The sequence below is a fragment of the Sciurus vulgaris genome (assembly GCF_902686455.1).
Source record: "Sciurus vulgaris genome assembly, chromosome: 4".
Taxonomy (NCBI): Eukaryota; Metazoa; Chordata; class Mammalia; order Rodentia; family Sciuridae; genus Sciurus; species Sciurus vulgaris.
The window spans coordinates 153,008,757-153,028,038 of NC_136464.1; the positions used below are offsets into that span (position 1 = coordinate 153,008,757).

At 36.1% G+C, this 19,282-nt stretch overlaps 1 protein-coding gene across 8 annotated transcripts in view; it reads left to right on the plus strand.

Moving 5' to 3' along the window:
- TRPC4 (transient receptor potential cation channel subfamily C member 4) overlaps positions 1 to 19,282 on the plus strand; it is a 201,682-nt gene that overhangs the window by 100,563 nt on the left and 81,837 nt on the right. For all 8 annotated transcript variants that reach the window (XM_079137241.1, XM_079137234.1, XM_079137237.1 and 5 more), the window contains one exon: positions 3,838 to 4,356. In XM_079137241.1, the coding sequence (XP_078993367.1) occupies positions 3,838 to 4,356 (519 nt within the window). The remainder of the gene's footprint in view (positions 1 to 3,837; positions 4,357 to 19,282) is intronic.

A 19,282-nucleotide genomic window follows, 5' to 3' on the forward strand; every position in this document is an offset into this window, starting at 1 on the left:
ATCAAAAATAGAAAGAGCTGGAGATGTGGTTCAGTGGTTCAGCACCCCTGGGTTCAATCCCTGGTATCAAAAGAAAAAACGAAGATTAAGGAGATGGAAATGCAACTACCCTTTATACATTGTATGAATGTACTGAATTATCACACTGTGCAATCCCCTTTTTTATAGCGCTCAAGATTGAACTCAGAACCCCATATCTACTAGGCAAGTACTCTATACTGAGTTACATCCACACCCTACAATAACCCAAAATTTATATAACTAAAATAAAAATAATTAAAACTTTTTTTTAAAAAAGTTTTATCAATCATTACTCATAGCAGCTAAAAGAATGGAGAAGGGCAAGCCATGGGCCCTAACTAGATTTATAACCCTGTGAAATTCTCTCTTCAGTGGTACAACTTCAAATGTGTCATTATCAGCTCCTGCAGTGGAACATCTTTGAACTTTTGAGTTTCATTTGTGTTTACCTTTCTCTCCCAGAAAAAACAAACAAATGTGCATTAGGGAAGCTGAAATTCTGAACTCAAAGAAATTCCTGGGTATTTGGACGAGACCTTCTTTTTCCTCAAACATCTTTACTATGATTCACTGTGCCTTATCCTTCTACCTGCTGTCTCTGTCTCTCTGTCACCCTTTCTGAATCTGTCTCTGTCTCTCTCTCTCTCTCTGATCTGTTTATTACATGGCAATCACAGCTTTTCCTTTACCATTGCTTCAATTCTTGTTCAAAATATAATAGTTAACAGGATCTTTTCCTGTTTACAACCAATATTTAATTTATCCTTCAAAATATGCTAGAGTAACATTAAAATTATATTATTATATGTTAATAGTAATGCATTTTGCTGCATGTTATACTTTAATAACAAGTATAAAATTAATAATTAAGGCAATGAATCACAATATATTTTCTAAAATAAAGGATGAATCCAAATTCAATGATGAAAAGGAAAAGGGCACATTTGCAGAAAAATGAAATGTAATTGCCTTAGTGCATTTTGTGTTGCTATAACAAAACACCTGAGGATGGGTATGTGTAAAAAAAAGTTCATTTGGCTCACAATTCTCGGGACAGAGAAGTTTAAAATCATGATTCTAGCATCTACTCTGGAGTGCATCAGGCTGCATCAACTCATGGTAGACAAGTGGAAGTGAAGACAGGCCCAGGCAGAAAGGGCACATGTGAGTGAGGCAGAGGGGTTGTTTTCTAACAACTCCATTTCATGGTACCTGTCTAGCCCTGCAAGGCATGATTCACTCCCATGAGACCTAGTACAGTCTCAAGAAAACTAACCTAGATGAACATTAATTCACTCATGGATATTGTGTGCTCCCACTAGGCCCTAACTCTTAAAGGTCTCATCCCCTCTCAAGACACTCTGGACCAAGGCTTCAGCACATGACCCTTCAGGGGACAAACCATAGGCAAAACATAGCAGTGAGGATTGCAGAAGTGATGGCTTGCTAAGGACACCCTGACTTGCCAGACACCATTAGTGACTGATGCAGGCCTGTGGTCAGCACACAATAACAGACCATTTCTAAGTGACTTTATACTGTTATTATTGTTTTAAAGGAATGGAGAGGAGCCAAGCCAATCTTCTGTGACCTGGATAAACACTAATGTTTGCCTACTCAACTTCACCAGAGTCCCAGCAAAACCTCCTGTGGAGTAGAGATAAAGCTAACTGTTCCCAATACGCAGTCACCCATGTCCAGCTGGGTTCTGGTCAGTTAGTGGTAAAGACAACATATAATGTTGAATTTAGACCATATTTCTAAAATAATTAAAATATATAATATTGAAAATAGTTATCTATTGACCACTACATTATATTTATGTTATGGACCTATAAAATAATTCCATTCAAAAATTATTTTCAAAATGGAGGTTCCATATAAAAGATAAAATTAAAGGTAGTCATGTCTTAAAATATTAAACTCACCATGATTTATAAAGTACTAAAACTCACAAACAAAATACTTATTCTTGGTATATTCCTCTTTCTAAACCACTATGTAGCTGTGTCTCTAATACTACAACAATGACACTCTTCTGAAAAATGTGTTTTTCAAGATGGTCATATTATGCTTCTTTTCTTCATAAAATTTCCTGCAATATACTGCAAAGCTATATTTCATGCTTAATAAATTTAAAATTGTTGACCGTAAAAGAAAAATACAAACCTAGAATGAAATTATACTGAATCTCGAATACTCTTTCAAATTATATCTGTCTGCCATTTAAATATGTCTATCATTGAAACTTACTTTAAATTGTTTTGTCTTCCCTAAATTTCTACTACAAAAAAAAAAAAAAAAAAAAAAAAAAACACTTAATGCTTATTTAATTGAAGATCTCCTGCAGTTCAGTTTTGGTTAATGGGATTTTTCTTCTTGTAATGAGTGTATAATGAAATTTCAATTCATATTATCTTTAAAATGAAAGATAAATACTTAATAAGGAGTAAGTGTGTGTTGATCCCATGCATAAATGTAAAATTCTATCCCAACAGGCATTCTCGTTCCTCTAGTATTAAACATTTTTAAAATAGTGATTTTTAGTATTGTCCTTGTCGACAGATTGCATGTGTCTTAAAATAACTTTTAAAAGATTATTCCATCCCTTCAATCTTTACATAGTGTTTCTTATAAAACAAATGGGTATTTTAAATGGATGGGTGAATTAAAAACATTTTTAATTACATGTAAAAATTCCACCTCTACTTGAAAGTGGTGTAATGGAAACTTCTTCATAATTGTCATTTTTCTCGGCATGGTTGTTATTCCATTCATATTTCTGTGCTCCCCTTCATATTTCATATGTTTTAATGTGACACATCTTCATTTTTTCTGCTATGCTGAACTTGTTTTTATGTAGCATTTATTGTCATAGATGACTCTGTGACTGTGCCAACCAGGATAAATATTAAATCCAAAATAGTACAGCAAGAGTACCGTGCAATATACAGTTTTGCATGTCAGACAGGTGGACCTGGGTTCAAATCACATGTCTTCACTTACTTCCCAAGGAACACTATCTACAAAACATGAATAATAAAAGGTAAGGGTTAAAGTACCTAAAAGATCCTTAGTAAAGAGTGGATGCTATTATTTTTATCATCCCATTACTAGAATATAGCCAAAAGGCAATCATACATAAACCCATTAGTGATTCGGTGAGAGTTCACATTGGTGACCAAATTCCTTGTTTGTTTATTTCCAATAAAAAGTGTTAGCAATGGAGATTTCTCATCTGGAAATCATGCCCCAAAGAGAGAGATGCAAAGACAAAGCCCAGGGCTAGTCCATTTATTTCCACCCAGCCACCCTTAATTGCCAGGCTGGTGTTCAAAGAGCAGAGGTGAAGAGAGCAAGGACAATCAAAGGATGGGAGCAAACATCACTGGGAAATTACAAGAGGAGGATCTTGTTTTAAACTTTTTTTTTTTTTTTTCAGGATATTTCTTGATTATTTAGGAAATAAACATCTCTGGGAAAGAAAATAAGTTGGGAGCAAGAGTCTTTCCTCAAGTTAAAAGTTTCCATAGCGGCCAACATTAAGGTTTCATAAAGGGTTAGAATTCAGATTATATAAAGAATGATGAGCCGGTATATTGGAAAGTCATTTTTTTTTCTCTCTATTTCTTTCTTGTCTTAAAAAAAAGGGGGGGGGGGGGGGGGGGAATAAAAGAAAACCTCACACCTCTCCTGCAAAAATCTAGGCAGAAGATTTATGATCCTTGTTCAACATTGTTCTGGTACGCTGTTTGAAATTCACAGGCTTGAACAAATGAATAAATATTCATCATCCCTGCTTCCTTCTTTTTCCAGGTGCCTCCCATACTTCTTGATAAGCAGTTCTCTGAATTCACTCCGGACATCACACCAATCATTTTGGCAGCCCATACGAATAATTATGAGATAATAAAACTCTTGGTCCAGAAGGGCGTTTCGGTGCCCCGACCCCATGAGGTCCGCTGTAACTGTGTGGAATGCGTCTCCAGTTCGGACGTGGACAGCCTCCGTCACTCCCGTTCCAGACTCAACATCTACAAGGCCTTGGCCAGCCCCTCGCTCATTGCACTGTCAAGCGAAGATCCTTTTCTCACAGCCTTTCAGTTAAGCTGGGAGCTTCAGGAACTGAGCAAGGTGGAAAATGAATTCAAGTCCGAGTACGAGGAGCTGTCGAGACAGTGCAAACAATTTGCTAAGGACCTCCTGGATCAGACAAGAAGTTCCAGAGAACTGGAAATCATTCTTAATTACCGAGATGACAATAGTCTGATTGAAGAACAAAGCGGAAATGATCTTGCAAGACTAAAATTGGCTATTAAGTACCGTCAGAAAGAGGTGAGTGTTGCCAGACTCTGTCCATCAAAATGCCAGAGTCTATTCACAGTGAAGCAAAGTGCTCCTCCCAATCTAGTTTTGGGTACTAAACTATTTTTTGTTCACTTGTGAAGGGATGACATTTATTGTTTGACAGACTAACAATTATCTTCACATTGAAGTGTGTTAATAAGAGGTTTAATAAATGGTAATGGTTTGGGGCATCTGTGTTAAAATATACACACTTGTAATAAAATGGGAAACTAATGAATTTCAGAATCTCCAGATGGTGAGTTCTTGCTTGGCCATTTATAACTTTATAGGGACACATATAAAACTCTTTGAGTTTTATTATTTACTTAATAGACTTCATCTTTATAATATTTTGTATATGGATATACTTGAAATTTTTTCCTCTTGGGTCCATAGGAACTATAAGATATGTAGATTATATTAAGACTCTTAGAAATTTATGAGGTATTGATAAAACACAGTATTAGAAATAATTAAGAAAGGAAAAAACCTTTAATCCAACAGCAAACGAAACTACTGAAACTTCTCTCATGTCTTAGTTTCTTGATTTGTCAGGAATAAGAAGTCAAAGAGAGTTTGGGTTGTAGCTCAGTGGTAGAGTGCTTGCCTCAAACGTGTGAGGCACTGAGTTTGATCCTCTGCACCACATAAAAATAAAAATAAAGGTATTGTGTCCATCTACAACTAAAAATATTTTTTAAAAAGTTAAAGAACTTGGGGCTGGGGAGATGGCTCAGTTGGTAGAGTGTTTGCCTCGCAAACACAAGGCCCTGGGTTTAATCGCCAGCACTGCACAAAAAAAAAAAAAAAAAAGAAAGAAAAAAGTTAAAGAACTGTAGCCGTATTATAATTTCCCCATGAAATTTACATAAATTTGAAATATTCAACAAAGAAACCTCAGACGTGTTACATTTTCCATGAAGCATTATTGTTCTGTTTCCACCACAATTTGTGTGTGAATTCTCAATTTATTTCTGACTTCCAAAAATATTGGTTTTCTACTCATTCTTGAATGACAGTAATATCTATTTCATAACAATAGCTAAGAAAGCTATATAAGATGAAAAGAGAGAGAAAGGAAGAGACTTGTGTTTAAAAACATACTCAATTTTTTTTTTAACTTGGACTTGACTATTTCATGTATTCCTGTCTGCTATGTCTATTACTCCTTACTGAATACTTGAGGATCAGGAAAACTTAATTTGCTTCCTTGAGTTATTCTTAGTTTTTTCACTGGTTGAGCTAATCCAACTGAAAAGAGTTGAAATAAATATTCCCTGAATAATGAAGGCCACAGATTTCTCGTGTGTACATTGCTTCTGACTCTCAAATCAGAAATGTTAATTTGAGTCCATGGCAACAATCTTTTCTAAGATTCTTGTGTTTAGGACTCAAGGACCTAATATTCTAAAGGAGCTGAAAGAACTTTAGAATGCAACTGTAAGACAGCCGGGCTCAGTGGAGCACACCTGTAATCCCAGCAGCTCCGGAGGCTGAGGCAGGAGGATCATGAGTTCAAGGCCAGCCTCAGCAAAATCAAGGCACCAAGCAAATCAGCAAGACCCTGTCTCTAAATAAAATACAAAATAGGGCTGAGGGGTGTGGCTCAGTGGTTGAGTGTCACTGAGTTCAATCCCTGGAACCCTCCCCCTACAAAAAACAAATGCAACCAAAAGACAAATTGATGAAAACTTCACACGATTAAAGATTTTGAAAGTACTAAATGTGAAGTGAAAAGTCATTGCATGCATTAACAGTTGATAGCTGAAGGTAAGAAGTTGATGGGGTCTCCAAGTTTATCTGGATCTTCTTAGAGACCTATTATTAACTCAGAATTAGGATTTTCTTTCTTTCTTTTTCATTGGAGAAGGAGACTTAGGGATTAACACAATTATTAAAAAGATCCCTTATTATATATATGTTCAGTGTTGACATTATTCTGTCCATAATAAGTAGAGTAAAATTCTCGGGATGTTCAGTCCACAAAGTAAAGAACCTGGCAGTGGTCAGCTTTGCTTATGTATCGCACCTCGGTTCTCTCCACAGCGATGGAGTTCAGCTTTATTTTTTGTGCACACTCATGTTGGTCTTCCCATCATAACTGACTCAACCTTGTCTTTGGCAACTGTGACTTTTGTGAAGGCCCAGGAACAAAATAGTCCTAAACTCCAGTGCCATTGATGGCATTTAACCATTTTAAGTTGCCAAATTCTTATTTAAAATGATGTCCAAGACTGAAGTTTTAATATGAATGTCTTGAGTGTTCATTTCTATTTACATACCTGCAAACCGTTTTCATGTACTCTAGTCATTTACACATTTCTTTACTAACTCTTTTCAATGTATATTTCACAGAACACATTCTAGGCAGTGCAAGGGCATTTGGTACTGCACATAACACGTTCCTGCTCTTGTAGCATTTATAGACAATTTGGAGAGACAGTAAAAGTTTGAATACGTATTATTCTCTGTTTTGTTTCTGATCCATTAAAAATGCTCAGCCCATTTTTTTCATTTGCTAAAGTTCTTCTTTAACTCGACTTCAAAGACTATTGAACAAAAAATCACATATTTAGTCCCTAGTCAAGAGCAAAGAAAACTAATATATTTGATCATTTCTAACACTTTCTTTAAGATGCTTGTGCCTTCTTACTAATATGAAGCTATGATTTTGGAGAGCAATAGAATCTAGTAATACAACAAGATGAAAGACAGCTAAAAACATATAAAATGTAACAAGAAAATAAGAATTAATACTATCTTTTAAAAGACTCAATTTCAAATGACATCACATTTGTAATTTTTTCTTTCATCTTTTGAGGTTTCAATGAAGAATTTGTTTTAAAAACTATTCTTATAGTTGTTTGGGTATATTCTACATTCAGTATCAAAGAGCATATTTCCCTTGGGCTGACAGTTTTCCCAAAGCAAAGTAACATTGTGTGATTGATAGCATTATAAAAATATCAGGAATCCGATTCTACTTTCATATATATTCTTTGACATCATAAGTTCTATTTCATAAAATATTTTTCTAAATTGTTCAAAAAGTATTGATTTCAAACTATTTGATGGAAGATTTTTCTAGTAAGATAATGTGTCTTAAATAAAACTGTACTTTAGCATAGATGTCTTATACTTTTTACTGCAAGTTTTCCTTGGTGTGAGCTAAACAAGTTTGAGGTCTGCCTTTGGTCTGTCTTTCATGCTCTGGAATGCCTCCTCATGAACCTCCACATTGACTAAGTCCTGCTCATTCTTTAAGCTCCTCTCACATCCCACCTCACCCAAGGAACATTCTGTGAAACAAACCCTCACACTCCCTGAGATAAGCTCCTTCTTACACACACTACACATATTCTTTTTTTTATGTGTCCTTATAGCTATACATGACAGTAGAGTATAATTTGACATATTTATACAAACATGGAGTACATCTTATTCTAATCAGAATCCCAGGCTTGTGGTTATACATGATAAAGAGATTCACCATGGTGTATTCATGTATGTATATAGGAAAATTGCATCAGAATCAATTCACTGTCTCCTATTTCCTATTCTCCCTCCTTTCCCTCCATTCCCTTTGTCTAATCAATCAAACCTCTATCCCCTTCCCCTCGTGTGTTAGCATCCACATATCAGATAGAATATTTGATCTTTGGATTTTGGGGACTGGCTTATTTCACTTAGTCTGATAGTGTACAGATCCATCCTTTTTCTGGCAAGTGTCATAAAATCATTCTTTTTATGGCTGAGTAATATTCCATTGTGTGTATGTACCACATTTTCTTTATTCATTCATCTGTTGAAGTGCACCTACGAATGTTCCATAGCTTAGCTATTGTGAAATGAGATGCTATAAACATTGATGTGGCTGTGTCACTGCTCTATGCTGATTTTAAGTCCTTTGGGTATATACAGGAATGGGATGTAATTGGGTCAATTGGTGTTTCCATTCCAAGTTTTCTGAGGACTCTCCATTCTGTTTTCCAGAGTGGTTGCACCAATTTACAGTCCCACCAACAATGTACGGGTGTACACTTTCCCAAATCCTCGCCAACATATATTGTTACTTTTATTCTTGATTGTTGCCATTCTGACTGGAGTGAGATGAAATCTCAGTGTAGTTTTGATTTGCCTTTCTCTGATTGCTAGAGATGTTGAACAGTTTTTCATATATTTGTTGACTTTCTTCAGTGAAGTGTCTGTTCAGTTTCTTTGCCCATTTATTAACTAGGTTATTTGTTTCACATCTCCTCTAGGCTGTATCAGGAACACTCCTCTGTCTTGTTCACCAGTCATACTGTAGCACCTGCCAGGTAGAAGGTGCTGAGTCATGAATATGCCTGGATGAAGTTGCAAAATCTCTCAATTCTGGACAGTTCCCTGAATGTTTTCTTTTTAATCTGATTAACTTGTAGTATTTAGATTAACCTCCTAATAGTAGTTTTCCCATGAATTGAAATATTAAAACAAATCATGTTGTCAGGATTTGATTGCAAACTTGTTCTAGCTCTTTTCTAATATCATTGACAAATGAAGGTTGGCATTATTTGCACATCATAGATATTTTTGCATTTTCATTTTGTGTAATTTTTGTAAGCAGCAGGCATAGAATGAAGAATTTGATTGTTTCTATTAGTTCTAAAATAATGATGTCAGAGTTACATTAATCTTATTTTGGTAAAACAAACATTCTTATAGTAATTCAAATCAATATTTGTTGGGGACTCAGTTAACTTCTAACATGGTTTGTTATACCCAAACTACCAAATGAACATATGCTATGTGAACTACATGTTTTTGTTTTGTTTTGTTTTGTTTTTGTTGTGAGGAATCTGAGTTACAGAGTGTAAACTAATATTCAGGGTTACTCTGTTAAATATTGGGACCAGGATTCAAATATACTTCTTAAATATAAACACTTTCACTTATTTAAAATTTGTGTGTGTGTGTGTGTGTGTGTGTGTGTGTGTGTGTGTGTAGCAATAATCCTTTTAATCCCATTCTAAAATGGGACAGGAAAAATCTCCAGACCAGAACTGGTCAGTGCATTTAATAGAAGTGAATAGTGTCGAAGGAAGCTGGGAAAACCCAGAATTAGGCACTTATGAACTTAGAACTGCTTCTCCTGTTTAGGTAAAGATGAAGACATGGCTGAAGACATGACTTAGACAAAAAACTCACCTATGCTCTCTGGCATGATTTTTGTAAATGCAGAATTTGTGGCAGTTCACATTATTTCCATTCTGTCATTCCTCTTGCCTAATGCTTCTGAGATCACTGAAATGATGCATTCCTTATATTACTTTTACAGCAAAGATCTTACCTAGTTTCGGTTATATATGGTTGATGAGATTGTGAAATAACTAACCCACAGGCAATGTAGGCTAGCTTTTGAATAATAGCCGAAAGCAGTGAAATACATTCATTTTGTGTGAAAGCATTTCAATTCACTGTCTTTATAGCTTCCCGAATTCAGGTACAATCACTTCTATGTAGTAAATAGCATGCATACAGATTTTCAGTTTACTTTTCCCTTTCATAAATATTTGTCAGCAGCTTTGCAGCATTAACTTTAAACTTTGGTACTAATATGGATTTTGTCTTATAAATGAATACATTGTTGGAGAAGAAAGGGAGAACTTAACATTTCCCTGACTCAATCCCTTCTTATGTGTTTATTCAGTCTTGATAAACTAAAAGAGAAAATGAATGAGTAAATGGGAAGAGACCATGTCAATCAGATACCTTCCAAAGCATGGTGAACTGAACTGATTCCAACATTCCATAATTACAGCTCTCTAAAACTCCTTTGCAGAGTTCGAGATTTAAGGTTTTTCTTTTTCCGAGTTATTAAAAAATCCATAACATTAAATGAAGAAATAAGACTGTTGTCAAAGGAAACACAAGGATCTAAGGAATCAGAAGCACTAACACTCCTGGGGGTGGTGATATCAGCACAGCCTTAGGTGTTGATGGAGCAGCTGAATGATTATTATGCAGCAGAAAAAGGAAATTGTGTTTTTCTAGAACTGCCTCAAGCTGGACTCTCCTGTATTTTCTAGCTTTCCTTCTGTTATTTAATAAACTCGGTTCTGGTAAGTATATCATGCCAAAACTGTTTTAAATTCAAAAATGTATTTTAAAAACCATAATGGCATTTAATAAACTGCTACTTACAATCCAAACTTGATATAGTAGGAACTTCATACTGAAAACAAACCCAAAAATGAAAAGTGCCACTCACTCTTTATCTACCCAAAAGCAACATTGCTAAGATCTCTTGTTCTTTGGATAGTAGTCCAGGGAAAATAACAACTCTATGTACACATTTTTGGAAAATAACAACTTTATATACACATTTTTTATTTTAAAACTACCCCAAGGATATACCACGACCCATCCCCACCCCTCCAAATAATATTAACAGAGAAATCAATGACAAGGTTGCTCCCTGGCTGTTGCCGCATTACCTGGTGTGTGTTGCTGAATGATGACTCTCTACTTCTAGCTTTGCATTGGCTACAAATTAGAATACTGGTAGCCATTAGTGTTCTTAGAAAAACTTAGTTTTTATTTTTCTTCTTTTTAACTCTTGCTCAAGTCTAAATTTCACATCAGAGTGTGGATAATTTGGGAGAAAATGATCCCATGCTATGAACATTCTATCTTATAGACATCACATAATTTGTATAGAATGGTAGTGAATAGAGCGATTCATCAGAAGAAAAATGAAAAAGTAGTTAATATAGTGTTCTCCATATCTGAGATCTTACTTCTGAAATACCTTTGAGTCATTTATCAAAGTCAGTACTGACTTTCCTTTGGGTTGGTTTTACTTATTTAACATACACTTGGCCATTTGCATGAGATTTGATATTATTTACCAAGTTCTTCTTTTTTTTTTTTTTTTTGTCTCCTCCATGTTTTAAGCTATTTTGAAGCCATCTGTGTCTCTCAAAAACATCAGGTTTCCACATGTCTCTCTGCTCACTCATTGCCTCGCCTGAGATTTTCCATATTGCCCTATGACTGCCCAGATCCAGATTCCCTCCTGTCTACCTGAGGCACATCCTGCTCCCATCTCAGGATTACAAGAGTTTTCATTACTTTATTCCCTCTGTCTGCAAAACAAGGCCCCTGAGTCTGGTAGAAATTATTTAAAAGTGTGGAGTAGATCCTGGAAATGGAATGATAACCCAGCAGGAAGTGACTGAGGGCTTCTTTCAGTTACATGGGAGAGAAAGACTCATGCATTAATATTTTTCTTGTCAGGTGATAGGAGCCCAAGAACATGGAGAAAGAAAGATTTATCTCTAGTACAAATACTGTAGCCATATCTTCTTCCAATTAAATTTCTGATCAACTGAGAGTATAAGAAGTCTTAGAAAAATTTTGTTTTAATGTTATCAAGTAACTCATTTTTACGTAGTTGAAATGAAATATTGCTTTAAAAGTGTATGGTCTGTGGGTTGGATATAGTCCTTTTTTCCTCTCCTAAACAAAAATGTACTGTGAGACAAATTTTGTGTTTCTGTTTTCTCACCTCTAAAATGGGTTGTCTTGCAAAGATCATAGTGAAAGTTCAAAGCTTTAGCATACTTCCTGGCATATTTGCCAAGAAAGAGTAGCTGTTTATTATTATTCATTATTATAATTATTAATTATCACTGGTTTTTTCTATCACTTTACAGACCCCCAATGTAAAAGACTAAGCACATGCAGTATATGTAAGTCATCACATAAACTAATCAGTGGGAAAGTTTGGCTTCATCATTTAGTATATTAATACTTGTGATGAATATTAATCTGTCCTTGTGCATTGCATTACCACTCTGAATATCAAAAAGTTTATCCCTTTATAGTCTATTAGTATAATCAGCATTCGTGGATGAGAAAAGGGTTAACTGCTGGACAATGTTGGCTTCAAATCAATCAATTACCCATAAACGTATCTAATCAATAAACACACAAGAGCCAATACTCCTTTTATATGAGGGGGGCATGATGGGTCTGGCCATACCATCTCTGCCCTCTAACAACCTGGAGTAGCCTAATTCTCTTTTATTTATAACACACAGATAAAGGGGCCCAAGACCAGGAGGGGCTTCTTCTGTAATGAACAGGATAAGTTGTAGTGAGGGCAGCCATTTTGTTAGGGGGGTCTATCACAGAAGCAGACAGGGAACCACATAACTCCCGCCCCCCACCCCCCTCACCTTCACCTCCACCCCAGCAATCTGGGACAGACCTCCGTATCTGCCAGTTCCGGGAAGTCAGACCTCTGCGTCATGAGGCTCAATCTAGTCTGATTCTGCTAGGTAAGGATGGCTTCCCACACTGAATCACTATATTAACATATATATATTGTCCCCAAAAAACTTAATGCATAAGTTTTTTTCCCAGATTCTAAGGTTGCCCACGCCCTATCTTCTTCCACTTACAGGTTTTGAAAGCAACTTGCACTGTGAGCTACACACTTGATTTTAACGTGCCCTTTTGATTTGCATTTTTTAATATATTTTAAGCATCGATTACTTATGCCCTTTGAACCTGACTACTCCAACTCAGAGTCAGGAGTCATTATCATATGCAGCACTTACGGAAATGAGAACTTATTTTAATGCATGAATAATACATTGAATAATACAAATAATCCTAAAGCCTGTGAAAGGGATTACAAGTAACATTCTTCTAGTTTAAGGTTCTCTCCTGCTTTTCTTCAAAATTGGCCTCCTGAACAATTGTTGAGACTTTCTTTTCTCCGTGTGTGTGCACACACCTGCTCTTGCTAGGCAAAGTTAACATGGATCAGATTCCCTAATGCTTCCCCTCAAGCCCTTCCTAAGGACCAGACATTTCAGTGTCTGCCACCTTAAAATGGAGAAAGCAATGCCTGTTCAGAATTTGTCATCCTACTGACAAAACTATGACAGGTCATTAGGCATTTAATTTAACACTAGGATTTTAGAGCTTGGAATTCAATACCCGTGGGTTTCTTTACAGCTAATTAAATGTCATGTAACCACTTCCTCCTAATTCTTATCTGAATGTGATTCCTTTTTTTTTTTTTTTTCTTTTACAGCTAAATTTTGAATTGTATATATCCAAACCATTGTAAAAATTTTACCTTTTTTAACAACACTGATTAGGAAGTGACAACTTTTGTCTTATACAACATAAAATAGCAAATCTTAGGTTTAAATTAGCATAGCTTATATTTCCTATTGCTTTAAATAATTGCAAAAAGAATTAAGCAATTTAATTCCAAAGAGGTGTGTACATTCTTCTATTCACCAGACACAAATTTGTAGAAGCAACTCTTTTCAACTAGTTTTATTTGTCACAGACATAAAACAAAAACACTAGTCTAATATCTTTGAAAAACTTCATTGTATTCTGCATACCTTCTCATGGTCCTTAAATGAATTGCTTTTGTGCATAAACTGGTACTTCAGACTCCACGATGATTGATAAGCAAGGGCTAGCAGCAAGATCAGCTGGTTTCCATTATTCAGATAGGATCATTTAGTTTGTCAGTGATGAAGAACAATTTCTTTTGTTTCTTTTGCACAAACATTCACATTTACATTTCAGTGTTATTTTCTCTGTGGTCATTATTTAGTGACCCATTTTTTCCTTGTCATTCATCACTACACAAAATTAAAAGCTGCCAGTTTTTGCAGTAATGGACTTAATAGATTATCCCATCCCACCCCACATTCCCTGAGGAAGTAAAAAAATCCAATAGATCGTCCTTTAGAAATTTATGAAATGGAAACATAGTTCTCAGGAAACTTTTGGTAGTTTTTGAAGTAGAAACTCCCACTTGGTTTTCCTCATAAGTTATACATAGGAAAGAGAACTTTTTAACTTATCGCTCATCCTCATTTTTCTTTGACCATGTTACATCAAATTTTCTAAATAGAGATCACTTGACTTATGTTTGAATTCTTAGAAACAGAAACATATAGAACTCTCTACAGTTGATAATGCCTGTGCTATAATTGGAAGATTCACAATTCTAAAGCTGGATTCTGAAGCTGGGTTTAGAGATGGTTTGTAGATAGTGTAGAACCAGAGCAACAATCACACAGGATTATGTTTTTATTCTTTGTTTACACTCTTTTCCCTTGCTCCTTCAGTATTATGGAGCTTCTGTGGCATATCCTCAGCAGCAACAGAAAGAGTCAAGTACGGCCCTCCTTTGTCTGTGCCTTGGCCTGCTCATTGGCAGCTCCCTGCATGCTTGTAAAAGCCTGCTTTTCCTTGTATACTGCACCAATTCCGTGTTAAAGGATGCACAGGCTACCGCTGTTGCTCTCAAGCATTGTCTAAGCTGTGATTTTTCCAGGCACCTCCAGGACATGTAGCCTCAGAGGGTCTTTCATCCCCTTTTCCAGATTCTCCTCTTCAACTCCTGGGGTGAAGTTGGATACTTTGTTGGCAGCTGCTAAGACAACAACCACAGGAAGAAGCTGGGAGAGGATCAGGGGCTCTGACCAGGAGCTGCCTTGCAGCCACGGAGTTGCTCCCTCTCTTTAAGTGCAATTCCACAAATGCTTACAAAATGTCTTTTTTTTTGGGGGGGGGGTCAAAGTCTAAGGACAGCAAAAAGAAAGGACAGCGAGCCCTAGGCTAAGTCTGGATTTCTTCCAGAAGTTTCTCAGAACCAGGGATTGTATTCTTGTGTAGAATTTACATAAAGTGTCCTAGAGCTACCCTCTTGAAGCCCAGAAAAATCATTCCTAATTTGTCTGAGACTTTTATGGGAGGTTTCCTGGAAAAGAAAGTGTCTGTACTGAATTTCAGTGGAAAATTAGGAGTCATCGAGGGAAAGATGTCAGAGAAGGGATTGTGGGAAAGAAACGCTACATGCAGAGTCATGTAGGGCAAAGGAGTGAAACCTGGAGGCCACCTTCACGATCCTCTATTCTGTATTCATCCCCACTCTGTGGCCTCTCTGTCAGCTTCTCCCTCTGCCAGGCACATGCAGATGGATCCTTTATTGGGTCTCAATTCAATTATGGTCTTCTCATTGGAGGATTGTAGAACACCCACTCTGGTATCCTCTTCCCATGCCCTTCATACCCAAGAGTTCCCTGTTACATCACGATTTTATTATCTTCACAGCTGTTATCACAATCCAAAATGATTCTTTTGTGTTTAATTATCTGTTTTCCTCTACACATAACTAAGAGTCTTCTCACCTGTTTATTAGTGCAATTCCAAAGCCTGCGGTAGTGCTTCTTAGGACATGGTAGGTACTAAATAAGTAATCGTAAATTAGAGTGGAGCAGAAGCTGAGATGAGAGAAAAAGACAAAAGATTATAAAGACCGAAGATGCACAATCCCGAAAAACTGGGTTGTGTTAATCACTGTGATATTTAATCACATTTGAATGTATAAATTCATATTTTCTCAAACTCTGATTGTCCCAAGAGGAATTCATTATCTTTGTCTTTAGAAAGAGAAATCCAAGAGTCGTCTATCATCATTTTATGTCTGTCACCTTGTTGGGGTAGATGAGATATGTGCAAATTGAAAAATGCCATCTTATTATTGTCTTGAATCAGATTGCCTTGGCTACTATTCCAACCAATAGCATACAGCAGAAGTGACTATCTAAGAAATGTCCATACTGCTTTCCAGAGCGTCTGCACCAATTTGCAACCTGACCAGCAATGTATGAGTGTATTTTTTCCCCCACATCCTCACCAACACCTATTGTTGCTAGTATTCTCATTGGGGTGAGATGGAATCTTAGGGTAGTTTTGATTTGCATTTCTCTTATTACTAGAGATGTTGAACATTTTTTCATATATCTGTTAATTGCTTATAGATCTTCTTCTGTGAGGTGTCTGCTTATTTCCTTAGCCCATTTGTTGATTGGGTTATTTGTATTCCTGGCATAAAGTTTTTTGAGTTCTTTATCTATAAATTCTGGAGATTAGTGCTCTATCTGAAGTGTGTGCCTCTGGGTCATGTCAGAAGCAGCTTCACAGCTTCTACCTCAGCTTTCTGGGAGTCCTGAGCTGCCATGTAAGAGGTCTAGTTGTGCTGAAGCCAACTAGTGATCTTACCAGTAATATGAGTAAGCTCATTTCTGTAGCCTGTTCTTCCCCTGGCAAGACTTGTAAAGAAGCTGTCTTGTATCCTTTCCAACACCCCCCATGTCACTCACTGTGATATTCACTGACTGGATGATGCTTGGGGGACCTCTAATGATGCCATCTAGAATAGGAAAACCAACCAGTTATGCCATGCTCAAATTTCTGGCCAAAAAAATTGTGAAACATCATAATTTGTTGTTTCAAGTCACTAAATTGTGGAATGTAAATAATTGGGGCCCTTGTCAATCATCAAGCCTATCTCATTGTCAGTTGTATTTCCTAAATACTTCCCAAATAATTTCCCTCTTGTTAGCCTTCTTTTTCCTGCACTGTTTGAAGGAGTCTTGGACTAGTTTGTGTCACCGAGTCTCCTTGGCTCCATATCTCCAATCTCATTCCACCCGACTTCACACTCCACTCCATAATATCTAATACATAAATATCTACTAATTTAAAATCCTTCTATGAAACTGTAATAAGCATTATTATGTTATATTTTGTGGGAGAAGATGCATAATATTAAATGGAACACCTTTACCATTTTTTTAATTTTTTACAGACTGCATTTTGATTTGGGGTACATCATTTCATTTCTATGGTTGTACACAATGTAGGTTCATACCATTACGTAATCATACATGTACATAGGGTAATGATGTCTGTCTCATTCCACCATTTTTCATACCCCCTTTCCTCTCATTTCCCTCTACGTGATTTAAAGTTCCTCCATTCTTCTCTCACCCCCCACCTCGCACCCCCATTATATATCATCATCCACTTATCAGGGAAAACATTCAGCCTTTGGTTTTTGGGGATTGGCTTATTTCACTTAGCATGATAGTCTCCAATTCCATCCATTTATCTGCAAATGCCATAATATTATTATTCTTCATGGCTGAATAATATTCCAACATGTATATATACCACAGTTTCTTTATCGATTCGTCTGTTGAGCACTTATCTACAAAATTTGTAAAGAACTTGCAAAACTTTACACCAAAAATACAAAGAACCCAATCAATAAATGGGCCAAGGAATTGGACAGACACTTTACAGAAGAAGATGTACGGGTGATTATTAAACATATGAAAAAATGTTCAACATCTCTAGTAATTAGAGAAACGCAAATTAAAACTACTCTAAGATTTCATCTTACTCCAATTAGAATGGCTATTATCAAGAACACAAACAATAATAGATATTGACATGGATGTGGGGAAAGGCACACTTTTACATTGCTGGTGGAGTTGCAAATTGGTGCAGCCACTCTGGAAAGCAGTGTGGAGAATCCTCAAAAAACTTGGAATGGACCCACCTTTTGACCCAGTTATCCCACTCCTTGGTTTATACCCAAAAGACTTAAAATTAGCATGCTACAGTAACGCAGCTACATCAATGTTTATAGCAACTCAATTCACAATAGCTAGATTGCGGAACAAACCTTTACCATTTATAAGTGGACAATTTGATGGCACGTAAGAGGCAATTAAGTACATTCACATGTTGTATAACTACCAACACCATCTGACTCTAGAACTTGTTCATCCCTGCTAACTGGAAGTCTGTATGCATTACACAAAAACTACTAATTTCTCTACCCTTCCCCTCAGATGCTGTTAGCCATCATTCTACTTTCTGTCTCTGAATTTAACTACTCTAGGACCCTCATGGAAGTGCAATATTATAGTATTTGTCTTTTCATCACTGGCTTGTCTTACTTGGTGCAATGTCTTCAAAGTTAATTCATGTAGCATGTGTCAAAATTTCATTCCTTTTTAAGACTGAAGAAAATTACATACCTATGATTAATGTAATAAAATTATATATATACATATATACACACACACACACACACACACATATATATATATATATATATATATGATTGATTTATCAATGATTCCATTAGTGAACATTTGGGTGATCTCCATCTCTTGGTTATTATGAATAACCTTTATGATTTTCTAATTCCTGACTTTGTTCTCTACCCCTTACTTAAAGTGTTCTATAAATTTGTAACCCTAGATAATTAACAAGATATATCATATGTGCACCTTGACTGTCTATCCTCATCTCTTCCACCTGACTTGTATTTTATGGTTGGCAATTCTAGAATGTTCTAATTCCTCTTCCATGCTGAGCTTTGCATTTTCTCTGTGCATATTCTCATTGTTTTACTGTCTTGAAATGCAGCCATTACCTCTGGCTAGATCCTCCTGTTTCTTTAATGTATTAAGACACAGTCTTCAAAAGATCTCACCTTTCTGTTCTCAGGCTAGTTTGGCTCTCCCTCTCTTATTTCTGGATAAAGAACATTTATCATATTTTATTATAATTAATTGTTTTAGGTCACTCCCCTTCATGAGACTGCGAGCTTCTTGAAGCCAAGAACTGATTTTTATACTGCTATATTTAGCCACTACAATGCCACTGACACATGGTATGAGCTCAACAAATATTTGTGGAATTAATGTTACTTTTTTTTCCTCCAGTCACACAATCTATTTTTATAATGCCTCCATGGCAGGCCTTCTAAGGGATTTTATGTGTTCAGAATGACTTGCCCATTGCTGAGGAGGAAATAACAAAGCTTTGTGGATGATTTTTATAAAGTGATCCTTGTATATATAAGACTAGTAATATATAGGGGAAGACACAAGAAACAGTGGATAGCTCCATTGAGGGTGAGGATATTTAGGGAGACAAAAAAAAAGTACAATCATTTTGTATAAGTTTTCTTTACTGAAAGAATTAAGTAATTATTAGATATAAATTTAAAGAAAATGCTTTTCATAAT